The 17032-nt window shown below is 42.7% G+C and overlaps 1 protein-coding gene across 2 annotated transcripts in view; it reads left to right on the top strand.

The window, feature by feature from the left end:
• LOC141085461 (ras-related protein R-Ras2-like) overlaps window positions 1-15266 on the top strand; it is a 28581-nt gene extending 13315 nt beyond the window's left edge. For both annotated transcript variants that reach the window (XM_073570840.1, XM_073570841.1), the window contains exons 2-6: window positions 2431-2518; window positions 5008-5110; window positions 6479-6587; window positions 6898-7016; window positions 14587-15266. In XM_073570840.1, the coding sequence (XP_073426941.1) occupies window positions 2431-2518; window positions 5008-5110; window positions 6479-6587; window positions 6898-7016; window positions 14587-14674 (507 nt within the window). In that variant the 3' untranslated portion in view covers window positions 14675-15266. The remainder of the gene's footprint in view (window positions 1-2430; window positions 2519-5007; window positions 5111-6478; window positions 6588-6897; window positions 7017-14586) is intronic.
• The last annotated feature ends 1766 nt before the right edge of the window (window positions 15267-17032 follow it).

Below are 17032 nucleotides of genomic sequence, written 5' to 3'. Positions count from 1 at the left end.
AGCATTTAAAAGAAGTCACTTGTTGGTTCTTCCGATCAGAAGCCTCTTGTCTCATAATGAAGATTTTAGGGAAAAGACAACGCCGTGAAAACAACGGCGAAACTGGGAAAAGTGATGTTTTGTGCACGTACACACTTGGCGGAAACTCTCCAAATCCTTTTCAAAAACTTTGAGTTTAGGCTCAGTTTCTACTTCGAAAACTCTTCAAAAAGACTGTGCACATACTCAAATTTTTTTTGTTGTTGAGTTTCTTAGCAGAAGCTCAAAACTTGGTAATTAAGAGTTTCTGCTCAGCAAAACAAACTCTTTAAGGATCTGTGCCACAGAGATTTATTTTTGGGGGGTCAAAAATGGTGAATCTTTTTAGTGGTAACACTCCTTTAATGCGATCGTTCTGTGCCCATTATGATTTTAATGGCCGGTCCGAGTGAGCCAGTTGCCAACTGAACAAGCACTTTTTGTTCTTGTCAGGGGGCGATTGCCTCACCTGTTTGCACTGTGGATCTTCTAAATGGGCCTGAGGTCCATTTCTGAGATTCTCACCGATTTTTATGGTCCGTGTACGACGTTTGAGGTTACTGGTGAGACCAACCAGCATAACTTGGATGAAGTCTATAAATGATGAAGGGGCGCGCTGTCGATAGGTGTCTTCACTCCAGTAAAGAAGACAGACCCCTGCACTTAAAAGGGTTGTCCAGGAAAGCAAAATCCTGTCCTTCCAGGAACCTCACCACTGCTTTCCATGTTTAGCCCCACCGGTTTAGTAGGGCCGGGACACATCACCACACACAATCTGTGGACCTGTTTGGGCTAAAGAAATCCACCTGGACAACCCCAATTACCCCCGGTTGCCCGGTGGTCGGCCACGATGGTGCTTCTCTGTGGCTCAAGGCGTGTTACATTGGCTGTCCTCCCATGTTATCCATCTGAGTGTTTGGTAACGGGGCAGCATCGGGCCCCACTATTACGACCTATTACACGTGACTGTGACTTCTGTTTACTGCTGTCACCACCTGAGCAAAGTCTGAGGCAATTACCTGGTCAGGACCTTGTTTGCTGCTGTCTGGATGAGCTCTGCTGGGTGATCACCTCTGTCTGCTCCACACCAGATGTTCCTGGGGGAAGGAGATGCCCAGTCTGGAACACTGATTTTCTCCCAAATTAAGGGCGACTCATTAAAAGCCCTGTCTTGTGTGACACTCTGCAGATTTGTCAGGGGAACTGTAGCAACAGGCATGTTAGTTGGCCTCCCAATACCCAAGACTGGTTTCTCCTCTGGTCTTTATGGTTGGACTGATTCGTGCAATATGTCTGATCCTTACTTGGGATATTTTCAGAGGAGTACTTATAAGCCATCACACCTGAAAACTGTTCAGGGGGAACAAAGAGCCCACTCTAACACACAATAGGCATTATAAATGACACCTGCTGATACTTGCACATGTTCGCCTCTGCTGCATACACTACTCCCCCGAAAGAAGGCCTTGGCGCCAAAACACCTATAGGGGCACTTGGTACCACACTTCAGCTCTGGTAAATCAATCATGTTTTTAATTTTTCTGTTTCTAACCAATTTTGGTTAGTTTTCTATGTGCTAATTTTAATATTAATCAATAAAGATTATTTTTCCCTTTTTAAATTGATGTGGTTATCTACACCTTCCTTCTTTTATATGATTTATGTTAATCAGGTGTAACCAATTGCTCTGATCCTTACTATTGAGTAATCTGTTAATAACTACAACACATTGTTACATATTTAGTTGTCATGTTTTTGCGCTAACACACAACAGGCACAATAAGCATAAATGCCACCTGATACTTGCACATGCTCGTCTCTGCTGCTTACACACACCTCTGCAGCATACATACGAGCACACACCCCTCTGCAACGTATGTGCACACACGTATACCTCTACCGCGTACACACGCCCATATCCGCCCCGTACACACTTGCGCACACACCTGTTGTATACACACCTCTGTCTCATGGACGCGGAGCACGCACCGTCTCGTGGACGCGGAGCGCGCACACACGCACGCACACATATTGTAAATTGCATGGTATAAGATTAGGAAACGTCAACTTCTGTTTCCTGTAACAGCGCCACTCACACCTAAAGGCTTGGTCTGGTATTGCTGCAGAGTTCCGGTTTTCTTTTTTTTTTTTTTTTATTATGCAGCAGTGCTAAGTGGCATTTATACTCCACTGCTGCTGATAGAACACTTATATACAGAACACTTTGAGTTCTGTGCGGATTTATAAAGATCTGATATAACGGGTCACTTTCTGCCATCCGGTGCAGTCGCTGTGTGCCGACCTGTGATCGCTGCTCCATACACGAATCGGGAGAACGTCCTTTATGTAGGCGTCACTTACAATGTATGAAGGGTTATTAACCGTCCGTCCCCGTCCTTTCCTCTCTTCCAGTCTTACTTCGTTTCTGACTATGATCCGACCATTGAGGATTCCTACACGAAGATCTGTAACATTGATGGGAAGCAGACCCGGCTGGACAGTAAGTGCGCGGTGGACATTTTCTGGGGGTAGATTTTAGCTCCTGAGAATCCAACTCCTTTAAGTCAGTCGTGTTATGGCTGTGCGTCACGTCAGAGAGCTCAGCATCTCCTGCTGTCAACTCATGCAGATGCCTTAAGCTCAGTGATTGGCTGCAGACAGTAAAAGATATTGCGGGGTAGAGACTTGGCGTTGGATCTGGGGAGGGTGAGTAAAGCCCAGGTTTAAAAAAAAAAGAAAACTTTTGCTGGGATTTTATCAGGGGTCTTCAACCCCAGATGGTCAGGTCAATTTTTGCATTGCTGGAGGAAGCAGAACTTGCAGCAGCACGGTGGCTCAGTGGATAGCACTGCAGTCTGGCAGTGCTGGAGTCCTGGGTTCGAATCCCACCAAGGACAACATCTGCAAGGAGTTTGTATGTTCTCCCTGTGTTTGTGTGGGTTTCCTCCGGGTACTCCGGTTTCCTCCCACACTCCAAAGACATACTGATAGGGAATTTAGATTGTGAGCGCCATCGGGGACAGTGATGATAATGTGTGCAAACTGTAAAGCGCTGCGGAATATGTTAGCGCTATATAAAAATATAGATTAACTTGCAAATGGAGGAAAAAAGTGCAGGCTCCAGGGTATAAGGGGAAAAAGAGGGACCCCCAGAGAGATCTGTGCGGGGAATGTCTGGAATGTGACACGGTGATCTCTGCAAATAAAGATGTAAGGAATTCAGATAAAGAGAAATTCCCAACCTGAGGGGAAAGAACAAGGTGGAGGCTTCTCGGAAAGGGCAGTGTCCTAATAAATGCCCTGCACCTACAGTATGTACAGTGCCTACAAGTAGTATTCAACCCCCTGCAGATTTAGCAGGTTTACACATTCGAAATTAACTTGGCATTGTGACATTTGGACTGTAGATCAGCCTGGAAGTGTGAAATGCACTGCAGCAAAAAAGAATGTTATTTCTTTGTTTAATTTTAAGTTTATTCAGAGGGTCATTTATTATTCAACCCCTCAAACCACCAGAATTCTGTTTGGTTCCCCTAAAGTATTAAGAAGTATTTCAGGCACAAAGAACAATGAGCTTCACATGTTTGGATTAATTATCTCTTTTTCCAGCCTTTTCTGACTATTTAAGACCCTCCCCAAACTTGTGAACAGCACTCATACATGGTCAACATGGGAAAGACAAAGGAGCATTCCAAGGCCATCAGAGACAAGATCGTGGAGGGTCACAAGGCTGGCAAGGGGTACAAAACCCTTTCCAAGGAGTTGGGCCTACCTGTCTCCACTGTTGGGAGCATCATCCGGAAGTGGAAGGCTTATGGAACTACTGTTAGCCTTCCACGGCCTGGACAGCCTTTGAAAGTTTCCTCCCGTGCCGAGGCCAGGCTTGTCCGAAGAGTCAAGGCTAACCCAAGGACAACAAGGAAGGAGCTCCGGGAAGATCTCATGGCAGTGGGGACATTGGTTTCAGTCAATACCATAAGTAACGTACTCCACCGCAATGGTCTCCGTTCCAGACGACCCCGTAAGGTACCTTTACTTTCAAAGCGTCATGTCAAGGCTCGTCTACAGTTTGCTCATGATCACTTGGAGGACTCTTGAGACAGACTGGTTCAAGGTTCTCTGGTCTGATGAGACCAAGATCGAGATCTTTGGTGCCAACCACACACGTGACGTTTGGAGACTGGATGGCACTGCATACGACCCCAAGAATACCATCCCTACAGTCAAGCATGGTGGTGGCAGCATCATGCTGTGGGGCTGTTTCTCAGCCAAGGGGCCTGGCCATCTGGTCCGCATCCATGGGAAGATGGATAGCACGGCCTACCTGGAGATTTTGGCCAAGAGCCTCCGCTCCTCCATCAAGGATCTTAAGATGGGTCGTCATTTCATCTTTCAACAAGACAACGACCCAAAGCACACAGCAAAGAAAACCAAGGCCTGGTTCAAGAGGCAAAAAATCAAGGTGTTGGAGTGGCCTAGTCAGTCTCCTGACCTTAACCCAATTGAAAACTTGTTGAAGGAGCTCAAGATTAAAGTCCACATGAGACACCCAAAGAACCTAGATAACTTGGAGAAGATCTGCATGGAGGAGTGGGCCAAGATAACTCCAGAGACCTGTGCCGGCCTGCTCAGGTCTTATAAAAGACGATTATTAGCTGTAATTGCAAACAAGGGTTATTCCACAAAATATTAAAGCTAGGTGTTGAATAATAATTGATCCACACTTGTATGTTTAAAATTTATTAAAATTTAAATGAGCAACATAACTTTTTGGTTTGTAAGATTTATGCATCTGTTAATAAATCCTGCTCTTGTGTGAAGTTTGAAGGCTCTAACTTATTTGCATCTTATCAAACCTGCTAAATCTGCAGGGGGTTGAATACTACTTGTAGGCACTGTATATTCACAACTGGATATACATAGCGATTCATCTTGGACTGTTCCCTCTATAAAACCTTTTTATGACTTCTTTTTTTCCCCTCATTTTAGTTTTGGACACGGCCGGACAAGAGGAGTTTGGGGCGATGCGGGAGCAGTACATGCGGACAGGAGAAGGCTTCCTGCTGATTTTTGCCATCAATGACCGAGGAAGGTAAGTTATTCAAATGACAGAATCTGTTTTCTTCTCCACTGCATAGAAAAATGTTAGCTCTCAGTGTTATATTCTCATTCTTGGCTTGTCTTCCATATTTTTGTTTTTTTTTTTTTTTTTGCTCTGCAAGTAGTAAAGGTGGATATATGTTTTAGACGAAAACTTTCCAAAGTACCTCCTTTTTTCCCTTGTACAGCTGAGCACGAGCGCGCGTCGGGCACGGGAGACAAGCGCGCGTCAGGCACGGGATACGAGCGCACCATAATTTCATAAGTTTTCTCAGTCACTGCACATCTCGCAAAAAAAAAAACAGTAAAAAATAAAGTGATCAAAACATTGTACCTAACCCAAAATGGTAGCAGTAAAAACTTGAAGAAGAAAAAAAAAATATGAAAGGATCTGGGCACATGCTCATGCTGAAATCAACAGGTTCATTGCAAATTAGCATTTATTGGAAATACTCATCATTTCATTGTATTTGAGCAAGGGTTGATTTTTGGCGATCCGTCGATTCCCATCGCAGCACAGTAACATGTCCGCTTAGCTTATATGCACAGGGTGTTTATGTAAATAATGGAAATCTTTTTTTTTTTTTTTTCTTCTTTCCAATGATCTGAGCATTTTCTCCCCATTATACGTGTCCGCCCTCCCTCCATCTTAATAATTGATAGTTGGTGTTACAGGGAGGAAATGAGACTTGGCGTCTGCGATGTCTGGATACTTTAAATAGTCTTATCCTACAGTCCGCCAATAATTCCCTGCTGAACACAATGGCAGACAGGGGCGAGGATGCGTCTGATGGCGGTTTTATATTTTTGTATTCATTACGGCTTTTGTAATCCAATTACGGGTTGATATTGTAACTCAACACTCGCATTATAGCTCTGGCCATGGGGTTTCATGTCAGATCCTGGTTTGTACTTGATGACTGCATGTTCAATAGAAGTTAAAAAAATAAAGGAAAAAAAATTAAACGGGTCATCCAACTTTAGTGACAGTTTTCTTTACTTAAATGCATGTATTTGGCGCTAAAAATCATTTTTGCCTTTTGGGTTTCATTAAAAAAATGTACTGTGTGCCTTATAGCCTCTGTCCATTGGAGAATGAGTTAACTGAGGAACTGTCGGCGAGCTCAGTCTGACGGCAGGAGAGTTTGTAACTCGTCTATCTGTTATTCTATTAGCTGATGGCTATGAGCCCTACTGGACGCAGTTATAGAGTTGAATGATGGTATTCTGTTGGCATACAACTGCCACTAGGGGGAGCTCACTGCCATGGTCCTCCTGTCCTGCAGACTTTGCTCTAATGTGTATGGGCCCCGCAGAGCTACATAAAGGTGACGCCATTACCGCTTTCTTCTCTCCCCAGCTTCAATGAGATCAGTAAGTTTCACACGCAGATCCTACGTGTCAAGGACAGAGATGAGTTCCCTATGATCCTGGTCGGGAATAAGGCAGATCTGGATCTCCAGAGACAGGTGAGGACCCCCCCCACCACCACTGCACGTCTATGCGCAGAACTTGGCCTGATGTCTGCGTACTGTGCGGTTCACTTCTCCGTGTTCCGCCATGGTGGCATGGGCCAAGGTGTTCCAGAAGACCATGCGAAACAAGAAGAGGTTAATGAAATGTATTCAAGTTGATCAGTGGAGATCGTTCTCCGCACTTTGCCCCCCAACGGCATGTACAAGAAGAAGCCTGCGCTCGTCGCGGTCAGTCGTCAACTCCAAGGAAGAAGATGAGAATCGCAGTTCTCTCTTGTAATTGCTTCTCCTTTCCCATCATCAGGTGACCAAGGAGGAAGCACTCAGCTTCGCACGGGAGAATCGGATCCCCTATATGGAGGCCTCCGCCAAGATCCGACTAAACGTAGACGAATCTTTCCATGAACTGGTGCGGGCAATCAGGTAATGCAGGGAAGTGTTGGAGATATAGAAGTGTGTGTATATGTGTGTGTATATATGTAATATATATATATATAAACACACACGGTATAATACATATGTAAATATATATATGTATATAAATATATGTGTATATATATATATATATATATATATATATATATATATATATATATATATATATATATATATATATATATACACTCACTGGCCACTTTATTAGGTACACCTGTCCAACTGTGTGTTAAGACTTAATTTCTAATCAGCCAATCACATGGCGGCAACTCAGTGCATTTAGGCATGTAGACATGGTCAAGACAATCTCCTGCAGTTCAAACCGAGCATCAGTATGGGGAAGAAAGGTGATTTGAGTGCCTTTGAACGTGGCATGATTGTTGGTGCCAGAAGGGCTGGTCTGAGTATTTCAGAAACTGCTGATCTACTGGGATTTTCACGCACAACCATCTCTAGGGTTTACAGAGAATGGTCCGAAAAAGAAAAAAAATCCAGTGAGCGGCAGTTCTGTGGCCGGAAATGCCATGTTGATGCCAGAGGTCAGAGGAGAATGGGCAGACTGGTTCGAGCTGATAGAAAGGCAACAGTGACTCAAATTGCCACCCGTTACAACCAAGGTAGGCAGAAGAGCATCTCTGAACGCACAGTGCGTCGAACTTTGAGGCAGATGGGCTACAGCAGCAGAAGACCACACTGGGTACCACTCCTCTCAGCTAAGAACAGGAAACTGAGGCTACAATTTGCACAAGCTCATCGAAATTGGACAGTAGAAGATTGGAAAAACGTTGCCTGGTCTGATGAGTCTCGATTTCTGCTGCGACATTCGGATGGTAGGGTCAGAATTTGGCGTAAACAACATGAAAGCATGGATCCATCCTGCCTTGTATCAACGGTTCAGGCTGGTGGTGGTGGTGTCATGGTGTGGGGAATTTTTTCTGGGCACTCTTTGGGCCCCTTGGTACCAATTGAGCATCGTTGCAACGCCACAGCCTACCTGAGTATTGTTGCTGACCATGTCCATCCCTTTATGACCACAATGTACCCAACATCTGATGGCTACTTTCAGCAGGATAATGCGCCATGTCATAAAGCTCGAATCATCTCAGATTGGTTTCTTGAACATGACAATGAGTTTACTGTACTCAAATGGCCTCCTCAGTCACCAGATCTCAATCCAATAGAGCATCTTTGGGATGTGGTGGAACGGGAGATTCGCATCAGGGATGTGCAGTCGACAAATCTGCGCCAACTGTGTGATGCCATCATGTCAATATGGTCCAAAATCTCTGAGGAATGCTTCCAGCACCTTGTTGAATCTCTGCCACGAAGAATTGAGGCAGTTCTGAAGGCAAAAGGGGGTCCAACCCCTTACTAGCATGGTGTACCTAATAAAGTGGCCAGTGAGTGTATGTGTATATATATATATATATATATATATATATATATATATATATATATATATATATATATATATATATATATATATATATATATATATATATATATTTTACATATGTATTATACCGTTTGTGTTTATTACACACACAAGAAAAAGTATGCATTAAACAATGTATTTTATACATTCTTTTTTCAATTTGCATGTGTAAAAAAAAATAAAAAAAAAATAAAAATATATATATATATATTTTTTTTTTTACACATGCAAATTGAAAAAAGAATGTATAAAATACATTGTTTAATGCATACTTTTTCTTGTGTGTGTAATATATTACACAGAGAAAATGTATGAAATAAAATTTATTTTATGCATATTTTGTATTCTATTTGTAAAAATATATAACACACTAAAATATAGTGTGTATATGTAATTTTTTCATAACTTTTTTTTTACACAATTAAACTATATATACACAGCATAAACGATTACACAATTTATATATATATATATATATATATATATATATATATATATATAAAAATATTTTTAGTTTTAATTTTTGTTACACATTCAGTGGGGGAAATAATTATTTGATCCCTTGCTGATTTTGTAAGTTCGCCCACTGACAAAGACCTGAACAGTCTATAATTTTAGGGGTAGGTTAATTTTAACATTGAGAGAATATCATAAATAAACTCCAGAAAATCACATTGTATCAATTTATTTGCATTTTGCAGTGAGAAATAAGTATTTGATCCCCTACCAACCATTAAGAGTTCTGGCTCCTACAGACCAGTTAGACACTACTAATCAATTCACTACCTGCAATAAAAACAGCTGTCTTACATTGTCACCTTTATAAAAGTCTCCTGTTCAGACTCAAGAAAGTGCTGGGGTGAGATGAGACAAAAATTGAGCTCTTTGGCACTAACTCAACTCGCCGTATTTGGAGAAAGAGAAATGCTGCCTGTGACCCAAAGAACACCATCCCCACTGTCAAGCATGGGGGTGGTTCTCTGCTAAGGGCACAGGACTGCTTCGCTGCATCTCAGAGTTGCCAAGCGACAGCCTCAGAATCTTAATGATTTAGAGATGATCTGCAAAGAAGAGTGGAGCAAAATTCCTCCTGACACGTGCGCAAAACTCATCATCAACTACAGAAAACGTCTGACTGCTGTGCTTGCCACCAAGTATTAAGTCTTGTTTGCCAGAGGGATCAAATACTTATTTCTCACTGCAAAATACAAATTAATATAATTGATACAATGTGATTTTCTGGATTTTATTTTTGATATTTTCACTCTCAATGTTAAAATTAACCTACCCTTAAAATTATAGACTGTTCATGTCTTTGTCAGTGGGCAAACTTACAAAATCAGCAATTGATCAAATAATAATTTCCCCCACTGTATATAATACAAGCTATGTATAAAATAACATATGCACCCATAACAGTGCCAGTCCAGGTATTCAAAAAGAGTAGGAGGTGATGATAATGGAGCAGGTTCACAGGGCTCCTGTCTGCTGCACACGTAGCACCGACGTGACCGCTGGACTGGGGTTCTGGAAATCCATTTGCTTACCTATGGATAGATTTTTTATTTTTTTTTCTATTTTGCATTTACATCTGCAATCTGAAGGATTAGTATAAGATGGGCAGGTAGTGTAGTGTCCGTGCTTCTGTTACCCGCCTGCTTTGTGCCCGGCGTGTGAATGTCTAGATATCTGACCCTGTGACACTGAGGATCTTCAGCGCAATGTACAAACTTAGAATTCAGGAGAACGGTCCTGATTTAACCCCTTTCCTACATTAGACATACTATTCCGTCCATGTGACCTGGGACCTAAGTCCCAAGGAAGGAATTGTACATCTAGCGCGATCAGCTGCGCTCACGGGGGGAGCGCAGCTGATTGCGGTCGGGTGTCAGCTGATTATCACCACTGACACCCGGCACTATGTGTCAGGGGCGGTCACGGACCGCCCCCGACACGCTAACCCCTGGCACACTGTGATCAAACACGATCGCAGTGTACCGGGGGTTTAGGGAAGCATCGGGAGGGAGGGGGCTCCCTCCGTGCTTCCCTGAGAACCCCGCAGCAGCGCAATATGCAGCGCTGCTGCGGGGGTCTCCTTCCCTGCAGGTCCCCGAATCCAAAATGACGGCGGGGACCTTCGGGGGCCTGCAGGGAGGCGGCTTCCTCATGCCTGCAAAGCGCAGGCACGAGGAAGCCTTCTGCACTGCCTGTGACAGATCGCTGATCTGTCACAGCGATCTGTGATGTGACAGATCAGCGATCTGTCACATGACAGTGATGCCCCCCCCCCGTGACATTGTAATAAAGTTAAAAAAAAGTGTAAAAATTTATAAAAAATCGCTAAATAAATTAAAAAAAAATAAAAATCCCCAATTCATTTTTTTGAAAATGAAAAAAAGTACACATATTTGGTATCGCCGCATCCGTAACGACCCGCCCTATAAAACTGTCCCACTAGTTAACCCCTTTATTGAACCCCTTAAAAAATAAAAATAAAAAACAAAGCAAAAAATTAAGCTTTATCATCATACCGCCGAACAAAAAGTGCAATAACTCGCGATCAAAAAGATGGATTTAACTAAACATGGTACCGCTGAAAACGTCATCTTGTCCCGCAAAAAAACGAGCCACCACACAGCGTCCGTCATCAGCGAAAAAATAAAAGTTATAGGTTGCAGAATAAAGCGATGCAAAAACTATTTTTACAATAAAAAGCTTCTTTTAGCGTGTGACAGCTGCCAAACATAAAAACCCGCCATAAATAGTAAATCAAACCCCCCTTTATCACCCCCTTAGTTAGGGAAAAATAATACATTATTTTATTTATTTCCATTTTCCCATTAGGGTTAGGGCTAGGGGTGTGTTGGGGTTAGGCTTGGAGTTAGAATTGGGGGGTTCCCACTGTTTTGGCACATCAGGGGCTTTCCAAACGCGACATGGCGTGCGATCTCAATTCCAGCCAAAAAAAGTCAAATGGCGCTTCTTCCCTTCTGAGCTCTGCCATGAGCCCAAATAGTGGTTTACCCCCACATATGGGGTATCAGCGTACTCAGGACAAATTGCACAATAACTTTTGGGGTCCTGTTACTCTTGGGAAAATAATAATTGGGGGTGAAAAGATCATTTTTTTGGAAAAAATGATTTTTTAATTGTACGGCTGTACGTTATAAACTTATGTGAAGTCCTTGGGGGTTCAAAGTGCTCACCACATATCTAGTTAAGTTTCTTGGGGGGTCTAGTTTCCAAAATGGGGTCACTTGTGGGGGATTTCCACTGTTTAGGCACATCAGGGGCTCTCCAAACTTGACATGGCGTCCGATCTGAATTCCAGCCAATTTTGCAGTGAAAAAGTCAAACGGCGCACCTTCCCTTCCGAGCTCTGCCATGCGCCCAAACAGTGGTACCCCCCACATATCAGGTATCGGCGTACTCAGGACAAATTGCACAATAACTTCTCCAGTCCAATTTCTCCTGTTACCCTTGGTAAAATAAAAAAATTGAACCTGAAGTAATTTTTTTGTGAAAAAAAGTTAAATGTTCATTTTTTTTTTTTTTTTAAACATTCAAAAAATTCCTGTGAAGCACCTGAAGGGTTAATAAACTTCTTGAATGTGGTTTTGAGTACCTTGAGGGGTGCAGTTTTTAGAATGGTGTCACTTTTGGGTATTTTCTATCATATAGACCCCTCAAAGTGACTTCAAATGTGATGTGGTCCGTAAAAATAAAATGGTGTTGTAAAAATGAGAAATCTCTGGTCAAATCTTATCCCTTATAACTTCCTAACAAAAAAAAAATTTGATTCCCAAATTGTGCTGATGTAAAGTAAACATGTGGGAAATGTTACTTACTAAGTTTTTTGTGTGCCTTATCTCTGTGATTTAAGGGCATAAAAATTCAAACTTGGAAAATTGCGAAATTTTCAAAATTTTCGCCAAATTTCAATTTTTTCCACAAATAAACGCAAGTTATATCAATGAAATTTTACCACTAACATGAAGTACAATATGTCACGAGAAAACAATGTCAGAATCACCAGGATCCATGGAAGCGTTCCAGAGTTATTACCTCATAAAGGGACAGTGGTCAGAATTGTAAAAATTGGCCCAGGCATTAACATGCAAACCACCCTTGGGAGTAAAGGGGTTAATGATTTTTTTTTTTTTTTTGCACCTTTTTCAAGAGTAAGGCTGGAGTCACACTAACCTGCGCAAAATAAGGTCAGTATTTTACATGCGTAATACGGATGACAGACCCCTAAACAGTGCTCCGTATGTCATCCGTAATCAAGGTGTGGTCGCGTATTTTGCGCATGTCAGCATCCGTATGTAATCCGTATGGCGAGATTTTCTCGCAGGCTTGCAAAATGGACATATAATGGAGCCCTATGACAGGGTTTCTAAAGACACCTGGTGCGTATTTCTCGCAAGTCACACGTGTGTTCTGTGTGTAATCAGTTTTTTTTGCGCACCCATAGACTTGCATTGGCGTATTACGGCTGTAGTACGCTGACAATGGCAGCATGCTGCGAGTGGCACGGAGCGGAGGATACTGAGGAGAAATATACGCCTGGTGCGAGTGACCCCATAGAGAATCATTGGTCGGTGTCTAATGCGTGCTTTTTGCGCCTCTCACTCTCCCGTATTCCTCGCCAGTGTGACCCCGGCCTAAAAGTTTTAATTTATTTTAAGCCGATTTTGTTTGGTTTCAAATTACTTTTGGCTTTTGTGCCATTTTACGTTGGTTTTAGTCCTTGTTTTTGGATTTTTTTTTTTCTTTTCATGTAAATCGGGGCTTGGTTTTTAATATCCAGATGTTTTGGCTAAATTATAAGTTGAGACTTTTCAGTGTCAATATCTTTGTGGTGGGTAGAGTACAACATCCTATTTTTCCTCCTTTGCTTGTTAGACACCATTAAAGCTTTTTGTAACAGTTATGCAACATTTTGCTACACAAAGATGCAAACCACCAAAAAGTAGTCAAAGAGCATATTGCCAGAATATAACTGGTGCAATCACCAATCCTGAGAATGAAGGGGACGGTGTCTCCATCTTCGGTTTGCCCTGTGCAGAATACGCTTGGTGTGGGCGCAGATGCGATATTTGAGGCTGAGGCGTCCGTAAGTCAGACAGCAGACGAAGAGCAGACGCTTCCTCCATGGTGTAATCCTCCCAGAGTTCAGCACGGCACAACATGTTCATACAGCGGCTCTGACCTCACCCCACAGCTAAGACATGTTACAGGAGCATAACTCTCATCGTCTGTGGGATACTGTTAACCCCGTTACTTCATCACTGGAGGGGGTGGAAGCCTTTCCCTACAGACGTCATCTTTTTATATGGTGCTAATATGAGTGATGGCACCATATACATAAGAAAGCGAAGTCTGCGATAAAAAAGGTGACTGCAGAGTAAATTATTGGCATTATTAATGTAAGGTACCTGAGGGTCTTTAATTAGGAAACTGGTATTTATGAAGTTACTAATAAGATTTGTTAATGGGACTCCTTTTTCTTAAAAAAAAAAATCCTGTGTTTTGCACTGTCTGCTGTAGAATGAGTTAACTGAGATTCCTTCAGTGAACTCATTTTGATAGTCTGGTAGGGAATTTGTGACTTTTTTTTATCTGTCTATCTGAACTCTTCTCACCTGATTTATGACCTAAGATCACATGGGAAGGGAAACAAATAGCCCATAATAGGCAAACAATGCAAAATGTATACTACAACCCAATAGCAAAAATGATTTTTAGCCCCAAATACATGCATTTAATAAAAAAAAAAAAAGTAATATGGAAACAGCAAAATTAATGTTTCTCCTCTTTAAGAAGAGAGAAACCTGCAAAGTGCGTTTCTGGACAAGAAATGAGACCACTGATCCACTGTGCAATGTTACCATTCTCCAGTGGTGGCGCTGCAGAGATATTGAACGCCGGATCCCAGGTTGTCCACAAATTATAGCAGATTGTTTCAGGGGGCTGAGGGAGGGGGGTATCGCGCCCTGTGATTAGTTTATCATGAAGACCCCTTGGTTGTCCCTCTTTTAAGATCTTTAAAGGGTCTGCACTCTTTTATTCGATTACTAATTTTTATTATTTTATTTTTTTTTTTGTGCTTTTCCTTTGTAGAAAATTTCAAGAGCTGGAATGCCCCCCGACCCCATCTATTCACCCCAAGAAGAAAGAGTCTAAAAGCTGCCCATGTGTGATCCTGTAACCTTGTGCTGCCATCAGCCGCCCAGATGGCTCGAGCAGAGAGGCCGCAGCAGCCGTCTGGGGAGGGCTTTGACCACTCATGGATAACCCCGGCATTGTTGGTGCACATGAATGGTCCTCTCTTCAGCCGACACCTGGAGGCTGCATCCAAAAGACACATCCCTGCTGATCCGGCCGCATGCGCTGGGGGGGCTCCTCTAGGCTGAACAAATCCCCCCCTCTTCTCCCAACCCTGCCGTGCATCAGGGCAAGATGCTTCTTTCTCCTACAAAGAAACGCAGTTTGCACACTCCTTCCGTCTGTGCCGACACTTCCTTATTTTTTTTATATGCTGGGATTTGCATGTAAATATATATTCTGTATATATATTTTATATATGTTTTACATTCTCTTATAGTTAATGAGCTTTTCTGTCTGCGGCGAGAAGGTGCGGACAGGAGACTATTGGTGGAGATACTCCGATGTGTTAGGAGACCATATAGCAGAAAGGCACGCTTACTTCCCTACGCTTTCTCTTAATAGTAGCGGAAGATTTGGTACTTAGTTTTTTGGGTGTACAATGAGGTTGTGTCGGCAGAGAAATGAATTTTGCTGCCAATCTGCATACACTAAACCGGTGGTCTGCACCCTGCATGGCCTGTAGCTTGCAGACCACCGCATTGGAGAGTGAAGACCTTATTGTACGGTTAGCATCCTACATGAAGAACAGTCTCATGTTGGTTTATCGGGTTCTGCAGCGGCTCTCCTTTCCACCCGATGGAGAGATGCTGCTTCATGCCAGGCAGGACGGTAGGCGAGACTTGCACCTGCCGCCTGGTCAGTGTCTTAGGTGGGTTTGATTCTGCAGCGTCGATATTTGCCCCCAAATCCTGGGTTCACTTTTGTAGCAAATCCTTAAGTTTTTATCATTATTTTTTTAAATATAAGAAACTTTGCTTAAAAAAAAATGGTTCTATATGGTATCTCATTGTCTGTGCGGTCAATTAGTCTGTTATTAGCTGTTTGCATTAATTATCTTAATGGGATGACCGGGGGAAAAAAACATGTTTCCCCCTCCCTCCATAACCACTACTTTGTAGCTTTGCTCCCGACCTTCCATGGGTGACTTATTTTAGGTTTAGTGACTATTGAGTGAGGTCTCCTCTGCATTTACAGACTTAAGACCCCAATACACATTGGTCTGACATCGGCCGAATCTGCAGATATCAACAGGTCACAGTCTAATGTGGATGGATGTTTTGGAGGGGGAGATGAGATCTGGCTTGTCCCATATTGGACAGATGATGCTTTTGTTCTTGGCGAGATATATCTGACCGGAGGTCTTATAGAGAACGCAGGAGCTCTCGGCAGAGAGAGCATGGGACAGTCGGGCGAGATAAACATCCTTTGAATGACAACCATCTAATGTGTACGGGGGCCATAAATGGGACCCTTGTGCTGCTTGTTAGTGCTTATCGGAATTGTCACTGTCCCCTTCTTGATGGATTCTGTTGCCGTTCCTGCACAGCAGGTGGTTCCATTATGTAGGTATAAACCATAATAAAGGGGTCATAGTGTTACACCGCAGTCACCGCATGGCTCCCAAAGGTTGCACTCGTACTCCTCATACCTCACACCATCACCTTCGTCTCTCATCATACAGTGATGAGGAATTATAGGCAATCTGTCATGTTGATATTGGTCGCTGTAGCCAGGAGATTATAGAACAGGAGGATTTTTTTTGTTGTAAAACTTGCAATTTTCTTTCACTGAAATTCCGGTTTTGTCTGGTGGGCGGTCCTACTTATGAGTCCAGTGGGCAGTTCTACTTTGACACACTTTCTTATATAACTATGCAGAGCTAGCTGTCAATCACTAGTAGTCACCCACTGGACTAGTGAATAGAACCGCCCCGTGGACCCGTATGCACACAAACACCAAGAACTTCAATTAATAAAATACAAGTCCAGTGGGTGGTCCTAATCGGACACTTCCATGTATGACCGCATGGAGCAATAACTGCCAATCACTAGTAGGACCGCCCACTGGGCTCCTATGCATGCAAATTCCAAGGACTTCAATTAATAAAATACAAGTTATACTGAATCTTTCCCTATAACACTATCATCCTGCTAGGCTTTTCCTCAAGACCCCGCTGTCCACAGATCGTTCTACATATACGTAACAGCTTCCCTTTTTCAGTTTTATTTATTTTTTCTAACCCAAGGCTCCTTACTCGCATCTCTAAACGCAGAAAATTAACTTCTGTAGCTTGTGTTGGTGAAATGAATGCGAGTCCTGGGTGAGAGATCCCAACACTAAGGCACACTGTATTGCCACGTATTTTAGGTCTTCGATCACTTTCATATACAGTGAAGGA

Source organism: Dendrobates tinctorius, unplaced genomic scaffold (assembly GCF_039654945.1).
Source record: "Dendrobates tinctorius isolate UK_male_01 unplaced genomic scaffold, ASM3965494v1 ptg000028l, whole genome shotgun sequence".
Classification (NCBI taxonomy): Eukaryota; Metazoa; Chordata; class Amphibia; order Anura; family Dendrobatidae; genus Dendrobates; species Dendrobates tinctorius.
This window is presented reverse-complemented; position numbering and strand designations above follow the sequence as displayed.